Source organism: Schizosaccharomyces osmophilus, chromosome 1 (genome assembly GCF_027921745.1).
Source record: "Schizosaccharomyces osmophilus chromosome 1, complete sequence".
Lineage (NCBI taxonomy): Eukaryota > Fungi > Ascomycota > Schizosaccharomycetes > Schizosaccharomycetales > Schizosaccharomycetaceae > Schizosaccharomyces > Schizosaccharomyces osmophilus.
Genome location: NC_079238.1, coordinates 2,840,423 through 2,865,913, shown reverse-complemented (window position 1 = coordinate 2,865,913; position 25,491 = coordinate 2,840,423). Strand labels below are relative to the sequence as shown.

Genomic DNA, 25,491 nt, shown 5'->3' with positions numbered 1-25,491 from the left:
TGAAAAGTGCACCAAAACTATATTAAAATAAAAATAAAAAATCCATACCAAACCATTACTTTACCTTCTATCAGTCTTACCCATACCACGTTTACCACTGAACAAGTGCTTGGGTTTTGAAGTCGTAGTGTGACGGTCACTTTCGGAAGCTCTAGCCAGACGATTGCGTTGTACTTGTTTGACACGATTAAGACGTTCAGCATAAGAACGTCCTCCTTCAGAATGCAAACCTGCTTCACGTCTGTTGCTCTGTGAGCGGGGAGCAACAGATTTGGCGCGTACTTCGGGTCCCTCCTGCATAACTATGTCTGCACCAGACAAACGAGCAGATTCTTGGGCAGCTCCCGAGCGAGCGCGTGAGCGAGCACGCTCACCAATTGCGTCAGAAGGAAGACCAGCATTTTCCAATGAAGACTCCAACTGATCCAAAGTGCGAACACCAGCAGTACGAGGCAACATGGGACGATTCTTGATCTTTTTATTACGAGCAGCAATTCGAATGAGTTTGTTTTTCTCACGAATTTTATCAGCCGCGGTAAGAACATGTTCCTCATTTTCATCGGGAACATCTTCATCCGAGTTATAGTAGCCTTCATTTTCCACGCGTTCTTCTTCTTCTTCCATAGCAGCAAGCTTGGCTTCAATTTCAGGGTCGATATAATCGGCGACGTTCTTACCATCCAACAATTCAGGAGCACGATCGTATTTCCATTCAGGGTTACTAAGCAAGTACTTGTCACGCAAGTTAACATTAAATGCACCAGCACCACCATTAGCAGCTTCGATATCACGGGCAAGAATACGGCGGGCGGGGTCTTTCTCATCATAAGCACGACGGTTTTTGACAGCGTCGGGAATGACTGCCGGTCGATTAACACTATCACGGGCTGCGGGTTCTGCCAAATGAATACGATTCAGAACATTGTTAACACGTGATCCCTTGAGCTTCTGTTCAACACGTGCAGCTAAAAGAGCTTCACATGCATTGTTACGGACGTCCATCACACCCGTGTCGCTGACACAACTTGTTTGAACCATTTGTACATTTCCATCTGCCAAAATGGATTGAATCATCTCTTGGCTTTTAGGGTCCAAATCTTCGGGTTTCGTAACATCCACCTTGTTAACAACCAAAAGAGTAAGCTTGTTGGCAAAGAGAGGCTTAATGCTGTGATATAAGTTGACCTGAGCAGCAATGCTGTAACCACACATTTCTGAAAGGTCCATGAAGTACAAAACGGCAGAACGAAGATGAGCCATCGCAGTGATGGATTGCATTTCAATGGTGTTCATCTGCTCCAAAGGATGATCAAGGATACCTGGAGTATCAATGACTTGCCAACGAAGGTACTTGTAATCAAAATGGCCAACGAAAAGAGACTTGGTCGTGAAAGCATAAGGCTGTACATCGACTTCGGCACGAGTGATCTTGTTCATAAAAGAAGATTTACCAACGTTGGGATATCCGCATACCAACAAGGTACGAGTATTAGGGTCGATTGAAGGCAAACGCGACATATGCTGACGTACTTGTTCCAAAAATCCCAATGAAGACTTTTGGCGCTTAATGATTGTAGCCATACGACCCAAAGCGGCACGCTTGAGTTGTTTACAGCGATAAAGACTATCACCATACTTTAAAAGACGAATATAATCACGAGCAACATTTTCAATCAAGTGCTTTGCGGTTGAAAGCTGTGACAAAGCAATCTTCAAATGATCTCTGTCATAAAGAATATTGAGTAAATCTGCGTGAAAAGGATGGATGTCATCAAGTCTAGGGAACTCTTGGAGAATACCATCCAGTTTTTCAGTACAGGTATCCTGGGTAAATTTTACTTTTCTGCCGTAGAAACCCCGGATACGAGAGATCTATGAACTGGTTAGGACCAAAGACAGCCAATTACTTTCTCTACTGAACATAAAAATTATTCTACATTACAGTAGAAACGTCTCTACATACCTTGAAGCCAGATCGAATGACCGTAGGCGTCTTTCTTTGGGTACGAGAAAGAACGACATCCAAGAACGTGTTCACGTCCGGAATTGGAGAGATGTTCTAAACACATATATGTTAGTATTATTCTAAATACAAAAGCCGTTGCATCTTACCTTGAAAACTGCCGTGGCCATAGGGAAAGAAGTTGGTAGATGGCAAATTTGCTAAAGGCAGGAATTTTTGGCGGTTCTTAGGAGATGCCTCTAAAAATTTGCCATTGTACAGTAGTTCGAAATCGGTCTACCTCCTTATTTATTTAACGCGGAAAAGCAACGATTGTTATTTGTATAACGCAATGTGTTAAAGTAGATTAGTAAACAAAAAGCGTAGGATTGAAAAGTCGAAAGAAAAACCGTTGTTGATGCTTCTATTCCCGTAATGAGTCTCAATAATTTTTATTCGATTTGTTCTTAATTATTATTAGTTTGCAATGGCTGTATTTCCAAATTTTTAGTTTTAGGCAAGGATTCTTGTAAAGAAGAACAAGAGAAATCCAAAATGTTTGTGAAAGGTCTACAGAATAACGAATAGCCCACTATTTTTTTCTTTTATACCTTTATATATACAAACTTGAAGTAGTCATTCATCAAAATTTCTGCACTCTCTTCAATTCATCTACTTATGAGTACACCAAGGTATCAAACGAATGGTTGACCTTTCATATCAATCCCAATTGTCTTCCTAATCAGCTGTTTTCCGTTTTCCTGTACGTGTTTGACTTGGAATTGACGTTGAACGGTATTTTTCTTTTGGTTCTTCTTCCGTATTAAGAAACCAAATCTCAACTTCTACTACTCGTCATATAGTTCTGTCATTCATGTCGCTCGCAGCAGTAGCTCAAATTACCTCTACTTCGAATATTTTAAAAAACGCAAAGATATGTAAAGACCTAATTGCAGAGGCTGCATCCAAAGGAGCAAAATGCGTTTTCTTTCCTGAAGCTTCTGACTATATCGCTCATAATGTACGACTCAATATTTTTCTCAACCGACAAATTCCATTTTTATTTATATTTCAGAGAACTGACTTACTGAATTACTAGAGCTCTGAGGCTTTAGAATTAAGTCGTCATCCTGACTGTTCAGCCTTTGTTAAACAAATATGCGCTGAAGCCAAACAGCATTCAATTTATGTACAAGTATGGAATTATTATGGCTGCTTTTGAGATTGTATTTTTGCTTACCTTCTGAACTTTAGATTGGGGTCCATGAACCTTCCTCTTTTGAAAACAAATTACTAAACAGCTCCCTTCTTATTGTGCCCGACAAAGGAATTGTTCAGCGATACAACAAGGCCCATTTATTTGATGTTGACATTGCGAACGGTCCGGTTTTGAAGGAATCAAATAGCACTGTACCCGGAAATGCAATTCTTCCTCCTTTTGAGACTCCATTGGGAAAAGTCGGATCCGCTATATGCTTTGATTTACGATTTCCAGAGCATGCCTTGAAGCTCCGTAACATGGGTGCAGATATAATAACATACCCAAGTGCTTTTACCCAAAAAACAGGAGCTGCCCATTGGGAGGTTTTGCTTAGGGCCCGTGCTCTTGATGCTCAGTCTTATATTTTTGCTGCTGCTCAAGGGGGCAGCCACAATGAGAAAAGAGCTAGTTACGGTCATGCAATGGTACGTGCATATATGTCTATCATAATTTACTAACGTACTCATTTTTCTATAGATTGTCGATCCTTGGGGTATGTCAACTAGCTTTGTATTTTTAAAGAATTTACATTTTATACTAACCTGTTCAGGAACTACTATTGCTCAATACAGCGACCTTGCATCACCTAATGGCCTCATCTTCGCAAACATTGAACTAAACCTTGTTGAACATGTACGAAAGTTTATTCCCTTACTTCGAAGAAATGATCTATATCCTGTTATCTAAATAGTTTATAAAAGATCTTTATATACATTGACTTTTGCGTTAGGTGATGAAAGTAATTAAATATTGAACTAAGCACTGGTATACCAATTTTAAAGTATGCTCTCATCTCCTTTTTCATATGGCATTCGAACGAATATATTTATGTGATTAACGCAATCCTAATGCAAAATTAATACAGATATCGAGGACACTATTCATTATGGATTCCCAGGACGAAGAATAGAAAATGGAAAAAAGAATAATAATAAAAAATAAGAAAAGAGAAGCCCCAATAAACCATTCCAGAAAAAGAGGTGCTGTAAAGAAACAAAAGCAAATACCAACGCTATTTGGCAGCATTCTATGATCAATCCAATGCGGAATTAAAAGATAACCAAATTAAATAAGTAGCAGAATATAAATTAATAAAACGACCGGATGTAAAAAAAACCGCATGTTAGTAAACTGAGTTTGGAAAGAAGCCTCGATTATTAGTTGACAGAAGACTTAGGCATTAATTGAGAGGCCACGATACCAACCCCAATAACTGTTATTGCTGTTATCATATTGCATCCAGTAAAGATATTTTCGTGAAAAAACAATGGTAATTTCCAATCCTGTTTAGAAATGCCACTGTCGTGGTGATCAGCACGTAATAATCGAAATACGACCATGCCGTTTTTGTCGTGCGAATATTCCCAAGGTGGACCTTGATTCCGAAGGGAACTAAAAGGAGATATATTAAGCTTATCTAACGGCAAGGACGTGATATCGATACTTGACATTGTTGCGCAGGTATTTTGGATGAGCTGTTCAACATCGCATTTCGACGGTAATTTACACAAATACGTATGGAGTATATCCGCTCCATTATTATCCAATGAGAGATCTAAAATTTTCTTTCGATCGTCCATAACAATCTGAGCACAGGTATACACAACCGCAGATGGATGGGAGGATATAAAGAAATCAAACAGTCTGCCCACAACAGAAATTTCAGAAATATCATGTGCAAACCATGTAATTAGCCAAGATAGTGCGAAATAGCACTGTACATCAGCCTTTTTTAAATACTCGTAGAGCGTGAAATCACGATATCGAATAATTTCCAAAACGAGGTGTAGCTGCTTAATCGTGGCGTCAAGCGTCGGAAGCATAAAGTCTACAAAAAAGTTAGTACACATATAAAAGGGTGGAAGAGGGCTGTTTGTAACATACCTCGTAGGCGGTGAAACATTAGGTGCTCCATCAAAGGAAGAGCATGAGAGTAAGGAAGTGTAAGCAACACAATTTGTGCAATATCATGGAGACCTTGATAGTAGCACAGCTCTGGGTAGCGCTTGAATATAGTGCTTAGTAATTTGATCAGCTGTGAGCGATGTTTTCGAAGCAGAATTGGATTCAGCTTATACTGAAAAAACGAACGTTCTGAATCCAAATGTACTTGGACTTGGTCCGCATAGGAAGATTGAACGGCTGATTTCGCAAAGCATTCCATCCGGTCTTGTGAAGAAATCCCACATAGAAGAGTCCCTGTAAACCATACGTTAGCAAAATCGAGCTTCGTCAAAAATAAAAAAAAAGAGTTTTCTTCATGCTTAAACATACAAGCTGACTTTCGATAGCTTTTCATAAGAAAACCATGTCCTGTTTTACCACATTGTGATAAACTGTCCAAGTCAAAATTTATCAAGCCGACCTTCACATCATCCTTTCGCTTTTTTAGCTCTTTCTTCTTCATATCGTTTATGCGTCCACCGCTACCTCCCCAGAAGTGCAATTTTTTCAGGAATATTATCTTCAGCTTGGTTATGGGGTATGTTCAAACCGATGACAAATCTGCACAAATACAGAATCGATTTGAGCAACACTGAGAGACCTAAATTTGACTTTGATTTCTTTTAAAGGATAATGAAAGGAGTTGTTGCGAAGGGAAGTATGTGGACTGACCAACAATTTGTGGACTGACTGAATGTTGTATGAGGTGAAGGGTATGGCAAACGAAAGATTCATTACTACAATATATTACATTTTTGAACGTAGGCATAAGACGTTCATTGCAATTATTATAAGAAAATGGTAAATGAAAATAAATATTGAAGGAAAACGAGAAAAGTTGCATTCACCACATTTATCAAAAAAGAGTAGCGAGAATACGTGAGAATCAACAATAATACCACTAACAATATTTCTCTACACAGAATAAAGTGAAATGATAGATGAGTCGCTAATAAAGCTACCTAGTAGTCAAAATCCAGAAAAATCAATCGAATTCCATGAAAGAGAAAAGGTGACAAATAGCAGATTTTATCCAAGCGATCCAAAGGTAGGAAAAGGCAACCTTGTCAAAAAAAGCATATCACCAAAAAAGACTAGACAATAGTGAATCATAAACATACTCTATTCAATTCTCACGTTGGATACCACCATTTTCAGTGAATATATAAAGAAAGCATGAAAATATGTAAAGCCTATCAAATAAACTTGGATTGAATCAAACCAGCCCAGCACCTGTGTGGAGTTTTCACCTTTTGGGAAAAATAAGGATTTTCAAACGATTGAAATAGAAGAAACACTTTCGCTCTTTGACAATCAACTAAGGTTACTCATGGCATACCAATAGAATGAATAAAGAGTCACATTCGGCAAAAGCTTTTGAAACAAATGAGAAACCCAATGATCTTTTGAGAGAGATATAAATGAAACTAGTAACCTTAAGTGAACATTAAGAATTACTATCATCATCTGATAACTAAAAAATATAAATAATCAGTAAAATGAAAGAATGAACTTCGTTGTTATACGAAAGAATCTTGATCCTGGTAAGCCATGTGCGCTTCTCTGAAATTGAAATCTGTTCATCTTTGCTATTCAGTAGGATAGAACGTTTACGATGCAAAAGATATTATTTTCTTTCGATCAATTGACTTCTAAAGGGTTGTTTTCTATTATCATATAAGGACAGCGATGTTTATTGTCGAATTATAAAAGTGCATACCAAGAGGTTGACGAAGTGGACTTGGCATATGACCACCTGATGCAGAAAGATGACAAAGACAAGCTACTTTCATATGCTAGAATCATTGGCGAACCAGATGGGTTTCGAATTGGACGGGTCATTATTTCCCCTGATTTTCGAGGACATGGCTACGGACGCAGGATTTCTCAAGAAGCCATCCTACTGATAAAATGAAGTATCCTGAAACAAAACTCATAAAAATCCGAGCCTAAGTTTACCTGAACCGGTTTTACGAGTCTTTAGGTTTTATGATTTAAGGCGACAAAAACCTTGCTCACGGTCGCCTGCATTACGACAAAAGCTTAATTCTTAACAGTGCAGCCTCCCAATAATAAATGAATGCATTGTTTATACCGTGCGAGCTATTAGAGGTTTCCCCTTTGACGTCGGCGAATTTCTTCAGTCTAGTCGAAAGCATGGTTGTCTTATCAAACTCCGACCGCCAATTAACGATTTTATACTCTTATTACCTTTTGTTTTTTGTTAAGTTGGGATCGTAACTTATTGGGCTGTCTTGAAGAATTCCTTTTTCTCCTTAGTTGCTCTTTTCACTTTTCACGTATCGGTTTGTGAGAAGCACAAAGTAAAGCTAGCAAGGTAACCTTCTATTGTCTATTACTGCGTATAACTCTCATTTAGTTTGAGTGTTCAAAATCAACCCAAGTCCCTCACTTTTCCAAGACCCACATCAGGAGAAAGTAATCGTTCGTAAATATTTATATATTTGTGGGTTTCCGGTAACCCTGAGTACGGCCTTGTTCCTACGCAACTTGTACTTTTCATTATACTACTCCTGAATCAAAATCTAATTCATAAATAAAGAATTAAGAAGCAATCGTGAATAGAGGGATAGGTAGTTGTAACAGTAGAGAGATGAAGAAATAAAAACAACAAAATGTTATTGGAAACATAAAGTTTATTTGTGCTTGCATGCGATTTTGTAATCTGTTTCGTAGATTCAGTAAAGGCAGTATTCATCTGGTTTGGTAACGTCCAACACACAATCAGCAGTTTTTTTCATTCATACTCAAGGAAAAGGAACGAAGAAAAGCACACGGATTCCCTATGGCAGTGGGTAAAACCAAAATCCTTTCTAGTGCTGGATATTTTACCCAGATGAGAGACCTAAAATTGGCATGCTTTGGTTATAACGGATCCTTATAACAAGTGTCACATATTTCTCTATCAAACAATGAATAAATTAGAAAAAATTACCAAAGGTTTAATGCCTTAGTAAACAGAATGTTACTTATCCAGGTAACAACCAGGCATTCTCTGCTGGTCATACAAAAATGAAGATGGCTGGTAAGTCGTAAAGAGTCATGTCTCATATCTATTTGTTTCCTTTGTCACCACATAATCAATTTACTGTTAAGGGATTAAAAGTACGAAAACAAAATCACCGATGAGTTCAATAGAACTCGGGAGGTTGCATATCTATGTGACACCTGAAAATTGGGAAGAATGGAGTCCTCAATGGAAACGCTTGATATATCGTAACCAGTATGAATCAATCTTCAAGCATTCCATGGAAACAAAACCGTTTCAGTGCCTTATGAACTTATCCGGGGTTATGAAATGTGTTCCTCTTTCCCACATGGGAATCAACGAACATAAACTGAGCAACAAAGCTTCCTTTGCCATCACTACTCTTACCTCCTCTTCCCTTTTGAACGTCAGTCTTCAATTTCGTAGTCATACGATTCCCCATGTAGTAGGTGAAGCTGAGATTTCTCTGGATGAAGCTTTGACTGAGGGACTCCAAGAAACGATCTTGCCGCTTACATTGCGTACAGAGCAAGTAGAAGCTTACGTTCGTGTAAATTTAGTTTATGTAAAAAATACTCGAAAAAAAGAAAGAAAAAAACGGGTCCCTTCTTCTTTTCAACGATACTCCAATCGGCATAATTTCGGTCATCCTGCTCGTGCGTATTCAGCAACTAGCCTTAAGACACTTCCGATACCACAGAAGCAGGTTAATCTGCTGCCATATGACGAGGAACACGAATTACAAAACCAAGGATACCGTCCAGTTCATTTTGTATTTATGACTACACCGTTCTCTCCGTCTTCCTTTGATGTTCCTAAGTCTTTGAAAGCATAGTCCCTGTTGTGTGTCTGTTTTATCATGTTTTATCACATATGTTGCTCATTTTTTTATGTTTCTGCTTTTCAAAAAAAAAAAAAAACAAAAAAACAAAAAAGGCATCTGCCTCTGCATCATAAGAAAAAGATATTATAATTTACCACTCGACTATCTGATTTGATTTTTCATCAAGTAATGTACTGGCTCCCCAGTAGGTAGTTTCCATAGATTGATTGTCAACCCATAAAAGTGATTTTGAAACTAAGTCATTCTGCATGTCAAGTTAGCAAAATAGAAGTAAAACTTTTTCAATATACCAGTACGTGGATGCATCGCCCCCGGTCCCAACCATAGTTGTCTTTTAGTATGGAAGCAGTGACATAACCAAGTACCTCAACCGCTTCCAACACAAAATTCTGATCTTTGCTAAGTTCCAATGGCAGTGACCTGATATAACGCTTGCCGGCAATTTCTTCAATATCACAGCCTGGACCAAGGGGTTTCAAAGCTAATACGGCGCGAACGATATCGTCTTCCGTTAGCAAGTCATACCCTGAAGCTTCATTTTCGCCATTCAGAAATTCGCAAACACGACTGCCAGAAACTAGCCCTCCATTTTCCAGTTGTGTTGCATGGCAAACTTCAACCACACGAACAGCAACTTGTAGATAAAATTCATTCATGCCGACAGCCGACCACGCAGATTCTCTCGAACCGCTGACTAGCGGATCTAAGCCAATTTTCAGAGACAACTTTGTAAATGTTTTACGAAATTCAGCATTGTTGCGAATTTCAACAGCATGCTCTTTAGCAAAGTTTTTTAGAGCCTCCTGAAACGTCGATAACTGAGAAGCAATCTCTTCAGCCTGCTGCTCTATTAATTCATTGCCTACTTGCTCATATTGTTTGATAGGATCCTTGTTTAGCGCACCAATGCCAACTCTTTTGTGCATGAAGAAACGAAGCCTCACTAATTCAAGAAAAATTAACGGAATTCAATACGGAGCGATTCTATTTTCATTCAAGCGCGTGTACTGTTTTCGACATGTTCAAGGCCCACACGTAAACAATACGCATCCTTTAACGATGATGTTGCAACTTGCAAAACATCATAACGCAATGATTTGCACCTTCACTAACCAGGATCCTCGCAAGGGTAATCGAGATTGGACTTACGCAGAGCATACAACATTTGTTGAATGCTTTGTAGCTTGGGAAGTTATTCCAGTGGAAAGTTCTTGCACTTCGGAGTGCAATTTTGAAATGCCTCGCCGAACAGTACTGTTTCGAGGGAATTCATTTGTTTCTTTTTCAACAATTTCATCAGGAAACGAAAGTAGTGCTCATGGAGATGACAGTCTTGGACAGGCCGATGAGCCTTTAACTTCTGATGCCCTTGGAAGATGGACATCTTGGTTCAACAAAAAGCAGACGAAAATGTTCCACGAAGCTTTTGTCAACGCTTATATAGACATGCAACAAAAATATGCAGAGTTGGAGAGCCTCCAGCGTCGGATATTATGTTTGCAAAGAGTAATTGCTGAAAAAAAGGAAATAAATGTCCAGAATTTATCTTCGACGAATATTCCAGAGCATACACAGGAAAAGAAAGGATTTTTTCGAAAAAAACCGAAATCTTCGTCCTCGGCCTCGTCCTCAGCTTCTTCTGGGTTTTTTACTCCCACTTTGGACGCTCGCAATTCTGCTACTTCTCGGGAAATGGTTTTGAATTTCTCATCTATCCCATATAGTGCTTGCTCTGCCGCTTCGTCCCCAGCGTCGAATATCTCTTCTGCAATTGAAGAGCAAGAGCTTTATAATGCGTCAAATCAAAGTTTGGAATCGCAGACTACCTTATTGCAAGGTAAAGCTGCTCAATTAGAGGAACAAGTAAACATTTCACAAACCAGCATGCATAAACTTCTGAGAACCTACCCCAACAGTCCCGCGTTGGGGAATGCGCCTGGGTGATCTTGTTGATCGAGTTATCAATACACCTTGACTATTTCTTAGCTGGGCTGATATCTTTTACTGTTTATATATTTCCGAGGGCATGAAACAAGGCTTCGGACTTGTAGTTTTTGAGGAGATTTTGCATTTTGTTTCTCCATTCAAGCTTTGGTTCACCTTTTATTTATTTTACCTTCCTTCTTCTGTTTTACTTTGCACGTTTATAGTGTTTCCTGTATTTATGCCTGTTACTTCGTTACTTCTATTGAACCACGGGACGTGATATTTCTACCAAGTACTTATTACACAAATTATTGCTCGTTGAAGCAAACGGTTCTTTATGATTTTGTTTTCTTTTTTATTATGATTTACGTGTATGTATGCGCATGCTCAATGGTCAAAGCCTAATGTCTAAATAGAGAATCGACAGTTTTATACGAAGCAGCTGCTTTACATTCGAGATATAAAGCCAACAATGTGCCTGTTTCCGACATAGCTTTACTACTTGTCGGGAAAAAACTTAGTCCTGGCTTATATTCATCTCATGAAATTGGTCTCTCTATTGCCATTCAAGAGTCTGTGGAGTTATTGTCTAGGAATGGAAGTTTAGATGTACCATTTTTTACAGAGAAGAACGAACACTGTATGGACACTACTTTGTAAGTGCAAGTTGCAGTTTGTTAACCCGTTAGGCAAACTTTTGGGATCATCACCTATTGGATACGCTTTGTTTGCAGATGCTCTTGATGACAATGTCATATCGTTCTTAGAGCAGGTAAGTTTTATTATTGCCTAAAGCACGTTTGCCAAACTTGCCGAACGATTAATTCTGGACTACGTTGCAGCTTACCATTGGGCTGTGCTGACACAGTCGTTATAGAGCTCAAATGTTTTGAAGTTAAAGTTTCTACTTCTTTTCCCGTCTAATTTCAACTTGAATGAGTTAACGTTCTATGAAATCCCTGACAACATTCAAAGTATTCGCAGTGAAAATTGCGTTCGCGTTCCTTTTAAAATCAGTGAATATCCATCGGGTTATTTTTCCGCCTTGCAAACTTTGTCACAACTCGACTCGACAGAAAACGAAAACTCCATAAATACAAGTTCTCAAAGATTTACTGTTGAAAAGCTTCAGTCGTGTGCTTTACATTTGATAAACCGCCTTGAGGATCCCTCGCAATTTTCACCGCAGGATTTGTCGTCCATTTCGCATGCTTGTCGACTTTTGGATTCCATGGAAGTCCCTAGTGACACATATTTGAATGAAAAACTACAGGTTACCATGATATGCAACCTTCAAAAGCTTTTGTATTGCACTAATTTAATCGAAAAATACTCGAACTACGTCGCTGCTTAATTTTGCCTGTTAATATGTAGCAGACGTTTTCAACTTATTAACGAGTTCATTAAACTTCATTCTAATCAACAGACAAAAAAAGTACAGTACATAGGCCGTTTATTCGTCTGGCCTCGTGATAATACGGTTTTGGAGTTTTAAATTACCTTAGCTCTTAATGTATTAATTAATACCGGAAATCCTTTTATTTTATATTTATGTTAACGAGTCTAAAGTTACTATGTATCATTATTAAATCAAAAAAAAACCAATATAAAATCCCTAATAACCAAATATTTAGAAGCCTTAAAATGCCTTCGTATTATACAATGCAGCGGTAAGGAATTAAGCAGCCATTTTCAGTTGAGGCAAGGAAGGCGTATCAAACAGAAGACGCTTTTGCTTCTGTTCCTCATCCTCTTCAGTCCTTCTAATAAGTTGGAAAACATTTGTACCAATCGGTGCTAATTTCCCTAATACAACACACTCGCTAATTCCTTCAATTGAATCCTTAGCAAATCGAGCGGCGGCATCAAACAAGTGATCAGTCGTTTTTTCAAATGAAGCCAAAGCTAGTACACTATCTTTCATTTTGGATACACCAAATCTTGTAATTCCCAAAACTTCACCTTTGCAAGTCATAACATCACCCAATAACATAATGTGGCGAGGATCCACAGTAAGACCATGCTTAGCCATTGTATAACCAATTTCTGAGATAATTGAAGTACGAGCTGCCTCAATACCCAAAACTGCTTTCATTTCCATAACATGATTTGTTGTTGTCTTATCACCCACTATACCTTCAGTATTCATTACTTCACGCAAACCATAACCCTCCATAAATAGTTCAATCCTCCCATCTTCTTGATTAATGACTGAACGATTAATTTCAGGAACGCCAGCCACAATCACATCAGGAAGAGCACGTTTGTAATTTTGCAAGCGATAATATAGTTCAGTCTCGCCACTTTTACCTTCAGAGGAAGTATGAACATGAATTTGTTGAAGCGTGTTATTTACGGTAACCTGTTGAGAAGGAATCTTCAACTTTCGATCGCTCCATATAGCAGCTGCTATGTCGGCTAAGGTAATGTCCAACTGGAGCTTGGAAATAGTGGTATAATTTACTTGAATGGCAATATATGCAGACATAGGGCCATAAACTTCTTCCATATAAGTAGTAACTTCTTTAAGATATGTTTTCTCAATTCTTCCCTTAACAACACGCGCCGAGCGTTCATCTGCACTAACCAATTGACCAGTGATAATAGGAGTACTAATGGCTTTCGCAGCATTTATAATTTCTTTAATACGGGGTACACCAAGTGTAGTCTGGGCAGCAACACCAGCGAAATGGAAAGTTTTCAGGGTCATCTGTGTACCAGGTTCACCAATAGACTGTGCCCCGACAGCTCCCACGGCTGTGCCAGGTTCGACTTTAGCACGCATGTACTTTTCCCAACAGTAGTCTAAGAATGTGTTTAGTTGTTTTTCAGTGACTCGGATAATGTTTTCCACGGACTTTTTAGCAGCGACCGGTGCAAAATCATCAGTCTCAAAATCGTCCATATCGTCTAAATCAGGTTCCTCAAGCATAGGGGACAAACCACGATTTTCGCGAACTTTAGCCATTTGGGTTGCAATCCGCTCAGTCACAAATTTTCGAATTGTTTGAATAAAATCTCCTATGCAATTTTGAGCAAATCTTTGATGCGAAAGAGAAGAATTTGTAATATTAATAACCTGGTAAGGAAGTAAGGGTTGATCACGTTTGTCTCCAGAAATATTAACAGAATGAGTCCAGCTACGCGAAAATTCGACTGCCTGTCCATCACCCTCCATATATGTAGGATCCAAGCCATCGTCACCATATAAGAATTGAACAATATCGCTGTTGGAGCTTCGGACAGTACCATCATAAGCAGAAGAGAGATCTTCGAGAGACTTCATCAAGCGTCGAGACATATAACCAGTCTCAGCAGTCTTGACAGCAGTATCAACCAAACCTTCTCTACCAGAAATTGCGTGGAACAAAAATTCAGTTGGAGTTAAACCACTATAAAAGCTGTTACTAACAAATCCTTTAGCCAAAGGATGCTTTGAATTTTTGTGAAAATGAGGAAGTGATCTATCTTGAAAGCCATCTGGAACACGTTTACCACTGATGATTTGTTGTCCGACACAAGCAACCATTTGAGAAACATTAATCTTCGAACCTTTCGAGCCGGCAGTAGCCATAATCAAAGGTGAATTCATTGGTCCCAATTCATCCATACATATTTCACCAACATCGTCACGAACTTTTGAAAGAGTAGACGAAATTTTTGCTTCCAAAGTTGCTTCTTGATCCAAACCAGGTTGGGTTTCCAAAGTGCCCTTCGCATATTGCATAATGAAATCATCCGACGTAGCATAAGATTTCTCAACCAAATCTCTTTTTTGAGAAGAAAGACTCTGTCCTGGTTGCACATCACTGATACCTATAGAGAAGCCTCTATTACCCATAAACCTAGCACACATTTTTGATAGTCTAGTCATAGCTTCAGCAGCTTCCATCGAGCCATAATCTCGAAGAATAACGTAAAATAAAGAATTTTTCTTTCCATCACCAACCACGGATTTATCCACAACACCTGCTATAATTTCACTATTTCTAATCATTAGATATCCATCTTTTGGACACATTTCCGGAGTATTGGATTTTATTCTACTAAATGATCGAGTTTTGGCGTCTAGGTTAACTTGAACAGGACTGAAACGGCTTGGCTTCATCAAGACAGAAAATATTTGTTTACCTGTCCAAAGACAGCGGGGCTTCAAAATAGCCGGAGGTGGCATATCGATATGCATCGAAGCGTCAACCATGTAACAGCAGATGTTAGCGAATGACTTTCTATCCAAAAAGGTATCTTTTAAAGATAGCAAATAAGAAGCTGTAATGAAATCTTGAGTGGCTGCAATAATAGGCTCACCGTTACGAGGACTAACTAGGTTATTCTTGACACCCATCAATTCCAAAGCCTCAGTCTTTGCTTCCTGAGTTTGAGGTACGTGAAGATTCATTTCATCACCATCAAAATCGGCATTGTATGGGCCACAGACGCACTCATTGAATCTGAGAGTTCTCCATGGACGTACTTTTACAAGATGAGCCATAATAGAAAGTTTGTGTAAAGATGGCTGGCGATTGAATAAAATAACATCGTTGTCATTTAAATGTCGTTCAACGATATCACCAATCTTTAAATCATCAGCTATTCGATTTCTATTGCCAAACCGTAAAAATCTTTTCAAATCACTTTCACGATCAATAATGTAATTAGCACCAGGATGAACATCCGGCCCATTTTTAATACATTGCTGTAAATATAGCTTGTTTTGATTAGTAACCCTTTCAGGAAATGTAAGGATTTTTGCGATGCGGTAAGGAACAGCAACTTGATCGATTCGTAAGTTAGGATCAGGGCTGATAACAGTTCTTCCAGAAAAATCAACACGCTTGCCCGATAAATTGCCACGAAAGCGTCCGGACTTTCCTTTCAATCGTTGGCATAAACCACGGACCGGTTTTGAAGGCATATCTGAAGGGCGTAAGCCGGGCATTTCACTGTTAATATACATCGCAATTGACAGTTGCATAAATTCCCATTGCTCCATTAAATTACTGACGGGGGTGCCCTTGCTTAAAGCGGCACGAATAAGAGAACTAGTCCAAACAATTTCAGTAATTTTTACAGTCAAATCGTCTTCAGTAGTTGCTCCTTCTTGAGCAACTGAAGGACGAATACAGATAGGAGGTGCTGGGACATACTGCCATAACAGGTTTTCAGGTCGACCAAATTCTGGATCCATGCCTAAAAGCTCACAATCAACTGGGTTTATTTGCTTAAATAAATTTAAGACTTTAAGAGGGTTTAAATCATCGTGAGCTTTAGAAAGATGCATTTTTAATTCAGGTAAGGTCTTGATAGCTTCATCGAAGGTATGGCGAAATTCACCCTCATCATCTTGGGATTTTCTAGCATAACGAAATCGTTCATGAATTATTTTCAAAGGACCAGCCTTTTTAACAACTCCTTGCATGGAATCGCATACAGGACACCGACGGCTTTTTTTACATTGATCATTGATGCGCTTACAAATTTGAGATCGCTTTAAGTTATCAATTCCAGGGCGTCGAAGCTCCTTAAGAAATTGCCTCTTCTCAGGATCCGTAAGTAAAACACTTGAGCAATCTTTGCATATATTTTGTAAAATGGTCATTGCTGCTTTGAAATAACCAATATGAAAGACAGGTAAAGCAAGCTTCACATAACCGAAATGGCCCATACAATCAGCCATTGTCTCACCACATGTGGTACAATTGATTGTCTTATTGCTTGTACCCATATGCAAGTCTAGGGCACCATGTTCAGCCGGTGACCTATCGGTCATGGTGTATAAATCACGGCTAAAAACCTCAACTGTGGCATCTTTGACAAACTCCTTTGGCCCACTAATGCCAAACTGCAAATGCTTGATCTTTTTGGGCACCTATTTTATAATTAGTTTTCTCCATTTGAACAATGGCTTCAAAGAGCTTACCTGGTTATCAATAGGATCCTTCATAACTCATACAGTATTTATAATGATCAAATTGACAAGATGCAAGCCAAAAATATGGCTTATTGCAACACCAGACGTTGTTGGTAGAAAACAAATTTGTATGCTCTTTAGTTAAGATATTATTATATTAACAAAGCCTACAGAAATATTACCGACAATATAATTATAGTGCGTATAAGGACTGAAAATAAGTGTTCCAAAAATGTATTTTAAGTCGTAAAAATTACTGTTAAACTTTTATCTAATGTAGCCAAACTGTCGTATAAACATCAGATACGGACCTTCCGATACGGTAGTTTAGATATTTTTTGGTTTCTCCTTTGCAAGAAAAGCGCACTGTAAACTATGGTTATAATTACATTACGATAAACAAATGAGTTAGTGTAGTTCTTGGATTTCAACGTGAGAATAGATCAAGAAACAGTAGGTTCATCATGAAATTGACAATCAGTGGAAAGCTACAATATCAACTGAAATTGCTCATATGTTAATATCAATGCCGAAATCAGCAGTAGCAATTAAATCGTCGATACCATGAACAGCCTTCTCACGAAGTCTGGCTTCCTTCTCAGCTAAGGTGGCCGGTTCGTGGTCAACGGGAGCTGGGACAGGTTCATTGATCGATATATGAGAATCTGAAGGAGATAATTTAGGTGTATTGTCCAAAGAGGCAACAGTTTGAGATTGAGGCGCTGAATGAGTATTGGACGAAAAGTTCTGCTCAGGCTGGGGCGTTGAAATCCTAGACGCAGGGATGGAAGGAGTCGAGCTATTAGAGTTTCCAGCAACAGCTAACGGTGGTAGACTCGTAGCGGGAGTTGCTAATCTTCGCCGTTCTTCATTCATACGTTTTTCAGCTAAACGAACCTCAGCTTGGTTACGGCGGCGATTACGCTCATTAACCTTTGCAAGCTGATCCATTTCTGAAAAGTTTGTTTGAGTTGTATTTCCTACAGAAAGTTCTTGTAGTGTATTCAATCGCTCTTCTAACTCTTTCGCAAGCTCGGTATTGTTAGCACCAATGGCAGCTTGGCGATGCTGACGAAGACGAGTTTTTTCCGCAGCAAGGTTGGAAGGAACTCTTGAAAGTTCTTTCTTTCTGCGAATAATGTCAGATACCTCTCTCTCGTTTAATAAGTATTGTGTCATTTGCTTAAGATCATCAAGTTTTCTTTCAACAAAGGATCTCGAAGGCATACTGAGCTTGTCCTCGCTCATTTGATGAAACCAACGTTGAAAATCCGACTCGGTAAAAGGCTCGTTTGATAAAACATTGGCCTCAAACACCCTTTTTGATTTTCCATGAAAGCATTCTAGATATGTTTTTGTGAGGACACCTTCAACACGATATGGTTTTCGTCCTTCAGTAATTCCCCTGACCTGACATAATCTGTATACGCCTTGGCCGTCTCTTTCACCAATTTTTACTCGTATAAAGCAGCCAGTAATCGTAGTTTCAAACGTAGGATGATACATATATTCAGCAACATGCTTACGACCCATGCGAATACTATTCAATTCGGGCAAACCGACCTTTACTTCATCCTTTCCTTCCAAGTCCGAAGCAGGAGAATAGGGAGAAGCATCTGCTTCGCTTCTTTCAGATTCCTCTTCATAATCTGAATTAAAGTTTTCTTTCTTTGATTTTACTGTTGCTTCGTCTGGCTTGTAAGTCCGCTCCTGCCTTCTTTTCTTAAGTTCTGTTAACTTGTCTCTTTTACCTGCTGCGGTCGATGTCAATGGTCTATCTCGAGCAGACCTTCTTGTCGTCTGTGCAGCATATTGATTATTTTGTTGAAGAAGTCGAATGGCCAATTCTCGTCTCTCCATTAATTTGGATATTTCTTCCTCACGTTCAAAGAGTATACTTTCTCTTTCAATTTCTGACATGGCCATGATGCTAAACCCAATTAGAAATTTAGATTCAATCTTTTATGTGCTTACCTTGCTCTATCCGCTTCGTCTTTGAATTTGCCCTCAAGCATATATGGATTTTGATATTTTTCCTCAAAATCATCTTCAGATTGACTTTCTTTGTCTTTTTCTGAAGTTTCTCTATAATTATTATCATTTTCTTCTCCTTTTTCTTCGTCTGAGCTGCTATCCGAATCATCGTCCCTAAAAAGGTGTCAATTGAGGGTGTTCTTAACAAATTAAAGCAACATACAATTCATCGTGCAACCTTTTACGGTCATTCCCTACATCTGCATCATCCACACCGGCTAATGCTAACAATTCATCTTGAAAGTCAGCCATGTTGGTGAAGGATAGGTCACCTACCATACCAGTCTACTACAACATACCAAAAACTACTCAGGTGCACGTGCATACGCCTGTTAAAGCATGTTACAGTAAAGAATTGATTTTTTGGTTCTTGTTTAGAGCAATGCATAATTATAACAACTGCATGTTTCAGGAGAGATTTGACTGTGACCTAGAATCTATCAAAATTTCAGTTTCATAAAAATATTGTGTTTATTATTTTTATTTACTGTTAAGATACTTTTTTAAGAATTATCCTGTTCGTGGCATTGAAAAATAACTCCTAATCCGTTCAGCTGAGTCAAAGTGGTGCGTTGCAGTCTATAGTAGCATAACGAAATGAATTATGCTTTGAAAGCGATATTGGAGCTTTGTATAGAGGAAGATCTTTTAATAAAAGCTCTTGGAGTGTTACAATATTTAGTTCAGGTGTCTTCCACGAGAGTTCCAGCTTGTTATATTCAGTTATGCATAACTCTTCTTGTTAATCCTGAATACCCACACGTGAATCTTCAAGAAACTAGTCATTGGGTGCTTCTACAAATCTTAAAAAAAGGTTGTAAAGATGACTTAGTTGCTTGGTCATTCGAAACAGAACTGTCTGACTTTGATAGTCCTCGTGATGAGAGCTTATCACTTTTTTCAGTCCACAATCTTTTTATGAAAGATGTTGACTTTTGGGATTTGGTAGCATATACCTTTTCGATTCCCGAGGATTTGAACCGTTGGCTTCTATTGATGGAAATTTGGATACTTGCTTTAGACTCTGATGCAAATTTTAACAGTTCCTTGATTATGAAAGAATATTTGGGCGAAGATTATTGTGAATTGGGTGATGCGGTAGAAATCATTTTGACTGGCTTCCTCCCAAAGCGGCGACCATATGCGTCTCCGTTCTCAGACGATGATGAAGTTGTTCATAAAAAGGCCTTTGGGAAGGCACATCTATCAAATGAAACTGTTCAAAAGCTAGAGAATTACGCGGCCCATCTTCTTCATTTGGTTTGGCTTTCACTTCCTAAAGGCCTTTCTGTCGTTGTACAATTGACAAAGTCCCATCATTTTCTGAGCCTAGTCGATTCTCATTTTGAATCTTTTCCTCCACAAAAGCAACAGAGAGCTTTTCAGTCACTTGGAAACTCTTCTCTTTGCTATTCTTTGAGTCAATATTGTATAATGAAAGGTGCAGGGATATCTCTGAATATTCGTCATGTATTGGATAGTTCGACTCAACATCTTAATTCATTTGCAAGAGGTTTTATTCCGAGAAAGAAGAATCGTCAGATTCTTCATTTAATAAGCTGGACATTTTTCTTTTGTTCGCTGTTATCTGCGGATTCTACTAGTTTACAAAAAACCAAAAATACTCTTTTATTAGACAAAATGAAACAGCTTTACTTGGCATACGAGGGACTTAATATGGAAAAATTCAATAATGTCGTGAAGCCTTTGACTACTTTAATTTATATATTGGAGCACTCAGATAGTGCAGCAATACAACATGGATGAAATTTCTCTGAAAATAATTTAAAAAAGAAAAAACACCTGTACTAGTATAGTCAGAATAAAATTAATGAGAATAAAGAGTGTGTGTTAGTAACTAGCATGTTAGAACGGTCATGAAAAGCATATCTTATGTAAGTTATTTAAAGCGAACAGAGACATCCTGTGCTATTACACTATGTTTTACGCCCTTAAAAGACTTCATGTCTGGACGGTTGACAATTTTGAGAGAATCAACCTTAAAATGAGAAAGGATTGTAAGCGGATATTTATAATGAAGGGTCAGATGCTCAAGTTTAGGATGAGCTTTCTTTTCAAAACCGCCGTCACTCATATCACTGATAGATAATTCCTGTTTCGTATTTAGAGTACCCTTCAAAACGTAGGCAGGTGAAGTCCATTCGATTTTTTTTATAGTCCACTCTAGTACAGCGCCTTCGTCGTTCACAGACTTTGATGGGCGATATATATAGTCACCATGGGTAGTGGAAACGCTGCTTAAAGAACCAGGTAAAGGGACCCTTACTTCCAGATTTTCTATAGGCTTTTTTCCTGTGTTTCGTATACGAATCTCAAAATTTCCATCAGTCATATTTTTGGCCTCTACATTAAGAGGTAAAGGTTTTTGTTTGGATAAATTAGCCTGAAACGATGCAAGAATGAATTTTCCTTCTGGCGGTATGAACTGCAACTGCAAAGGACGGTCTTTCCATCGTTTTACATCAATACAATTATGGAACTTTGCATTCTCCATAATCGATCCAGGCGTCAGATACAGTAAAAGCTCAGGTATTCCAGACATTTGACTTTTACACTCAACGTCAACTTTCAGAGTTCCAAACGCAAGCTGATTATTTCCCTCATATACGGCAAATACACGTTCAATAATACGGACAAAAAACTCATTATTAGTATAGTTGGCTTTGGAGGTTCGCCAGGGAACTGTATTTTTATGGATACTAGGTGTATTAGATTGAAGACCAGTAACTTCCATAAATTTTTTCATCAAACTTGGAGTAGGGATAATGTCTTGCAAAGTATTAGGCTCCATATTTATCGCGTATCCATAATCAATCATCTCCGTCAAAAGCTGTGCGATTAAAGAGGTATTTTTTTCAATTACGGATGACTGAAAGCTTCCAAAGTAAGTCTTTATTATTTCTATAATCAGTTTCATCACATCGTGTATGTAAAGAGGTTCTGTGTCGCAGGTTACTGGTATACATATTCGAACATCATCTTGCAATTGTTGAAATATCAGGTAATTCATGTGATAGATGATAAAAGGGGGTTCTTCGTTTCTTAACTTGCATTTTGATATTTCACTTTTTATAAACTCTGAAGTCACTGGCGATATTCTGCCTCTGGATTCAATTTGAAGCAGGACCGATCTGTCAAAATTCGTTAGATTTAGTAAAATAAAGAGAACTGTTACTACCCATAGATATCAATTAAATAAATAGCTTCCAAAGTACTCATTCCCTATGATTAAAGAGAGATTTGAGCAAAACAGAGAGCTCTGAAAGTACCGTAGGTTATGGTGTAGATTTAAGAGCTTTCAGTTCTGTCTGCTTCTGGCAAGATGAAAAAGGTAGAAATGTGAAGTCAATTCAATTCAATTTCAAAGAAGTAGAAAAAAATAGGAAAAAAAAAGGAAGATTTATGGAAGGATTGAGCATGAAGATAAAACTAATTCGGAGGATTTTTGTGACAATATAAAGATGCTTTAGACAAATAGTAAAAAGGAAACAGATATCATTAAGGTATTCATGAATAAATATAAGTGCAAAAGGAGGATTCTTTGGCGGTAGTAGGATGCTAACTAAGGATTGAACAGAGCTACCCAAAAAATCTATGGTATGGATGGTAAATTCAACAAGGTATTAAAGAAACATCGATGCAATCATACTGGTTACTATACACGGGAGGAGGCAAGGAAAGCAAATGTGACCGATTTAGTTCGACGGGTGTCTTTTTGCACAGTAAATAGTTTTTTCGTGAATCGGGCGTTGTATTTTCCTCTACTAGCAATAAGTTGCCGTACTTGTCTCTAACATTGTGGGAAGCGAGATTTAGTTGTTGGAAATTGCGATGCTGTATACGTGCCACGTAACGGCTCTCAAGAACTTTTGTACAATCTAGTAAAGAAAACTCTTTCTTCTTTTTATCCAAGAAAGGTGAGCGATTTGCGAAAACTGGTTTGGGAGGAGGTGTTCCGGTAGCTGCTGCGGAAAACTTTGCTAAATGTACGGATACAGGAGACTTTTCAAGAGCCTGGTCTCGTTTCACAGATTTTGGAGACTGAAATGCAAAAGCTTTGGAAGAGCGAGCAGATGAGGGAGAACGGACACCTGGATTTGCAGTAGCTGACGAAAACTGAAAATCATGACTACCTAAAGGCACGGAAGTTGATTCTTCTTCAGATGAAAACTCTTGAATATCATCTTGGCATTGGTCTCTTTTCTGCTTCTTAGACGCCGAGGACTCTCGTATGGAGAGTAGCAGAGTTTCTTCGTCTTGATCTTCAACATCTTCTATATTTTCCCGTAGAGGAGACTTTTGAGACTTTTTGGAATGGAATCCGAATACATTTTTTGTAAGAGAACCTTTCTCTTCGGATGGAGAGGAATGTTTTTGTGACGATACAACCCATCTTTTCTTTGCGCTCATGGTTGAAGGACACCTATGGTTGCTTTAACGATTATAGAGAATGAATTCTCCTAGAAGAATATGAGGGTGGTAGGAAAAGCCTCGATTTTTGTTTTATGATGAACACTTAAATGGAGAAAAACAGAGGTTTGGGTTGGTGGGAGGAGATGGAAATGGCGACGACTGAGCAAAAAAACAAATTACAAATGGAAACAAAAGTACGACTATAAAGGCAGTAAATTTATCATATAATCAAATATATAAAGTAAAAGCCATGATAGAATTGGCATGGTTGTCGATGAGACAACAAGCAATTCAGAAAAGCATCAGCATCCCTCATTCAGTTATTCGTTAAATAGAATAAATGACGAAAAAATAAAAAATTAGACAAACTGTCGATATGTAAAACAGACTTTCTTTTACAAAAAGCGGGAACCAAAACGAATGGAACCGAAAGTCATTTTAGACAAAAAACAAGGAAAAAGAGAATTCTACTAGAAGGGAGGTTCCTTCCGTTGGAAAGAACTAGTAGAAGCCATAGTTTATTTACTGATGAGAAGAGGTGGCAGAAGAGGCGGCAGAAGCAGCATCGTGCTTGAGCTTGTGGGTTTGTTGCTCAAGAGAGTGAACCAAGCGGTTGATGCAAGGTTCGTTCATTTCATACAATTTGGGGAGAGTGAAAGCGAAGAGAACATTCCAGATGAAGAGACCTCTGTAAGAGAGGAAACCAGAAAGGAAGTATTCGACGAAAGCACCGATAGCAACGGCAAAAGTCAAGAGAGGGCATTCGGCAAACAAGACACGTTGGAATTGGATGAGAAGGACGTTGACGATATCGACGAAAGAGTTTACACAACAGTCGACGGACTTGGTGTTGCAAGTGACATATTTTGTGCGGAAGGGGGACAAGACGCCGCGACGGCCGCCAGAAGCAAAGAGACCGCCTAGTTCGATGATGGAAGTGATCAAGAAGACATAACGGATGGTACGGAAGAACAAGCGGGGAATGTTAATCCAAGCGGGAATGAAGAAGACGGCGAGGATGCTCAACAAAGTGGAAGCGCTGCATGAAACGTTTTTCCAGGTGAGAACGCGCCATAAGGCAGAAGCGACTTCTGGGTCGACGCTTTGCTGAGACTGGTTCGTGAAAGGACTGCCGCCAGCCATGGCAGGGCAGTGGTGCTTGGCAGCGGAGAAAGAACCAGAAGAGTGGTTGGATTCGTTGGCGGGGACGGGAGTCTCTTGTTCAGAGTAATGGGGGTGAGAGTCGTGCTCGGAGTATTGGGGAGCAGCGGGTTCCGAGTCGTTTTGAGAGTCCTTGTCCATGTTGCTACCGGCGATGATGGGGTGAGCAGGACCAGAGGGGGCAGGGGCGTTGCTGGAACTGGAGTGTTTGGAGGAAGTAGCGAGTTGATCAGCGTTCAAGGACTGGATGAGTTGTTCAGCGGCGTTTTGAGAAGAACCGGGGTTTTCAGAGACGGAGCTGTGTTCAAAAGGGTTCATAGAATGTTGTTCAGACATGATTCAAGGAGAAAATGAACAAAAAAGTTACAAAAGGAAATGGGAGAAAAAAGTAATTCAATAGAAACAAAACAGGTGGTTAAGTAAAAGCAAAACCAACGAAACTAGATATGGCAAAGAGAAACAGAAACTTACAAAATCTAAATCAGCGGACGATACGGTAGGTTTTTGGAAGAAGACAAATGGCTGCTGGTGATGAAAAGGCGTTGGCTCAAGGATGACGTTAGAGAAGGTCAAAGAACTCTCGTTAGTATGATGGGAAGTGTGATATCGTTGTTGAGTGTATGATATCGTTGTATGATAATATGAAGGAAGGAGAGAGGTGGAAGGGCAGGTTAGAGAAAAAGTGTGGTAGAAGAAGTATGGAGCAAAGTTTAAAAAGAGGGTTGGAATTGTAATGATGGATGGAAAAGAGAATTCGTGGTAGATTCGTTTGTGAGAGTCTATAAAGTATTTTATTTCAATGACAGACTTGATGTTTGCTTTGAATCGGTGCAATCGTTGAGATAAAACAATAACAATCTCTTCTTCATTCATAAAAACTAAAAACGAGGAATTGCAAGTGCAATTGCAAGTGCAATTGAAATTGCTAATCCATATTTGTCTTTTTTCGTTTTTCGTTTTCTTTTTTCTTTTTTCTTTTTTTTTTTCTTTTATTTTGCATGGTGCAATGAATCTCCATTTTTCT

At 38.7% G+C, this 25,491-nt stretch overlaps 14 protein-coding genes across 14 annotated transcripts; 6 read left to right on the top strand and 8 right to left on the bottom strand.

The window, feature by feature from the left end:
- Window positions 1–60: 60 nt before the first annotated feature.
- On the bottom strand, window positions 61–2,133 carry nog1 (ribosome export GTP binding protein Nog1; the record flags this gene model as incomplete). The annotated part of the gene is made up of 3 exons (XM_056180107.1): window positions 61–1,872; window positions 1,964–2,059; window positions 2,113–2,133. The coding sequence occupies 3 exons, from the start codon at window positions 2,131–2,133 to the stop codon at window positions 61–63; spliced, it is 1,929 nt and encodes a 642-aa protein (XP_056037243.1).
- Window positions 2,134–2,816: 683 nt separating this feature from the next.
- Window positions 2,817–3,890, top strand: nit1 (bis(5'-adenosyl)-triphosphatase Nit1; the record flags this gene model as incomplete). The annotated part of the gene is made up of 5 exons (XM_056180106.1): window positions 2,817–2,963; window positions 3,042–3,137; window positions 3,197–3,628; window positions 3,681–3,696; window positions 3,754–3,890. The coding sequence occupies 5 exons, from the start codon at window positions 2,817–2,819 to the stop codon at window positions 3,888–3,890; spliced, it is 828 nt and encodes a 275-aa protein (XP_056037238.1).
- A 470-nt stretch (window positions 3,891–4,360) lies between these two features.
- Window positions 4,361–5,610, bottom strand: gyp10 (Rab GAP Gyp10; the record flags this gene model as incomplete). Its single annotated transcript, XM_056180105.1, has 3 exons — window positions 4,361–5,031; window positions 5,088–5,402; window positions 5,478–5,610. 3 exons carry the CDS (start codon window positions 5,608–5,610, stop codon window positions 4,361–4,363), a joined length of 1,119 nt encoding a protein of 372 aa, XP_056037237.1.
- A 1,044-nt stretch (window positions 5,611–6,654) lies between these two features.
- On the top strand, window positions 6,655–7,062 carry SOMG_01311 (ELLA family acetyltransferase; the record flags this gene model as incomplete). Its single annotated transcript, XM_056180104.1, has 2 exons — window positions 6,655–6,691; window positions 6,830–7,062. 2 exons carry the CDS (start codon window positions 6,655–6,657, stop codon window positions 7,060–7,062), a joined length of 270 nt encoding a protein of 89 aa, XP_056037240.1.
- A 1,231-nt stretch (window positions 7,063–8,293) lies between these two features.
- Window positions 8,294–8,992, top strand: SOMG_01310 (Schizosaccharomyces specific protein; the record flags this gene model as incomplete). The annotated part of the gene is made up of 1 exon (XM_056180103.1): window positions 8,294–8,992. The coding sequence occupies one exon, from the start codon at window positions 8,294–8,296 to the stop codon at window positions 8,990–8,992; it is 699 nt and encodes a 232-aa protein (XP_056037239.1).
- A 139-nt stretch (window positions 8,993–9,131) lies between these two features.
- Window positions 9,132–9,927, bottom strand: dot2 (ESCRT II complex subunit Dot2; the record flags this gene model as incomplete). Its single annotated transcript, XM_056180102.1, has 2 exons — window positions 9,132–9,245; window positions 9,292–9,927. 2 exons carry the CDS (start codon window positions 9,925–9,927, stop codon window positions 9,132–9,134), a joined length of 750 nt encoding a protein of 249 aa, XP_056034882.1.
- Window positions 9,928–10,060: 133 nt separating this feature from the next.
- mug166 (Schizosaccharomyces specific protein Mug166) lies at window positions 10,061–10,945 on the top strand (the record flags this gene model as incomplete). The annotated part of the gene is made up of 1 exon (XM_056180101.1): window positions 10,061–10,945. One exon carries the CDS (start codon window positions 10,061–10,063, stop codon window positions 10,943–10,945), a length of 885 nt encoding a protein of 294 aa, XP_056034883.1.
- Window positions 10,946–11,287: 342 nt separating this feature from the next.
- Window positions 11,288–12,281, top strand: SOMG_01307 (Schizosaccharomyces specific protein; the record flags this gene model as incomplete). The annotated part of the gene is made up of 4 exons (XM_056180100.1): window positions 11,288–11,298; window positions 11,344–11,567; window positions 11,617–11,699; window positions 11,805–12,281. The coding sequence occupies 4 exons, from the start codon at window positions 11,288–11,290 to the stop codon at window positions 12,279–12,281; spliced, it is 795 nt and encodes a 264-aa protein (XP_056034890.1).
- A 324-nt stretch (window positions 12,282–12,605) lies between these two features.
- rpc1 (DNA-directed RNA polymerase III complex large subunit Rpc1) lies at window positions 12,606–16,871 on the bottom strand (the record flags this gene model as incomplete). The annotated part of the gene is made up of 2 exons (XM_056180099.1): window positions 12,606–16,796; window positions 16,848–16,871. The coding sequence occupies 2 exons, from the start codon at window positions 16,869–16,871 to the stop codon at window positions 12,606–12,608; spliced, it is 4,215 nt and encodes a 1,404-aa protein (XP_056034891.1).
- A 477-nt stretch (window positions 16,872–17,348) lies between these two features.
- On the bottom strand, window positions 17,349–19,124 carry prf1 (RNA polymerase II associated Paf1 complex; the record flags this gene model as incomplete). Its single annotated transcript, XM_056180098.1, has 3 exons — window positions 17,349–18,768; window positions 18,813–18,986; window positions 19,036–19,124. The coding sequence occupies 3 exons, from the start codon at window positions 19,122–19,124 to the stop codon at window positions 17,349–17,351; spliced, it is 1,683 nt and encodes a 560-aa protein (XP_056034888.1).
- Window positions 19,125–19,469: 345 nt separating this feature from the next.
- Window positions 19,470–20,639, top strand: nse5 (Smc5-6 complex non-SMC subunit Nse5; the record flags this gene model as incomplete). Its single annotated transcript, XM_056180097.1, has 1 exon — window positions 19,470–20,639. One exon carries the CDS (start codon window positions 19,470–19,472, stop codon window positions 20,637–20,639), a length of 1,170 nt encoding a protein of 389 aa, XP_056034889.1.
- A 133-nt stretch (window positions 20,640–20,772) lies between these two features.
- apm3 (AP-3 adaptor complex subunit Apm3) lies at window positions 20,773–22,112 on the bottom strand (the record flags this gene model as incomplete). The annotated part of the gene is made up of 2 exons (XM_056180096.1): window positions 20,773–22,024; window positions 22,072–22,112. 2 exons carry the CDS (start codon window positions 22,110–22,112, stop codon window positions 20,773–20,775), a joined length of 1,293 nt encoding a protein of 430 aa, XP_056034886.1.
- Window positions 22,113–22,505: 393 nt separating this feature from the next.
- On the bottom strand, window positions 22,506–23,303 carry dbl7 (Schizosaccharomyces specific protein, double strand break localizing Dbl7; the record flags this gene model as incomplete). Its single annotated transcript, XM_056180095.1, has 1 exon — window positions 22,506–23,303. One exon carries the CDS (start codon window positions 23,301–23,303, stop codon window positions 22,506–22,508), a length of 798 nt encoding a protein of 265 aa, XP_056034887.1.
- Window positions 23,304–23,828: 525 nt separating this feature from the next.
- On the bottom strand, window positions 23,829–24,803 carry rtn1 (reticulon Rtn1; the record flags this gene model as incomplete). Its single annotated transcript, XM_056180094.1, has 1 exon — window positions 23,829–24,803. The coding sequence occupies one exon, from the start codon at window positions 24,801–24,803 to the stop codon at window positions 23,829–23,831; it is 975 nt and encodes a 324-aa protein (XP_056034884.1).
- Window positions 24,804–25,491: the final 688 nt, after the last annotated feature.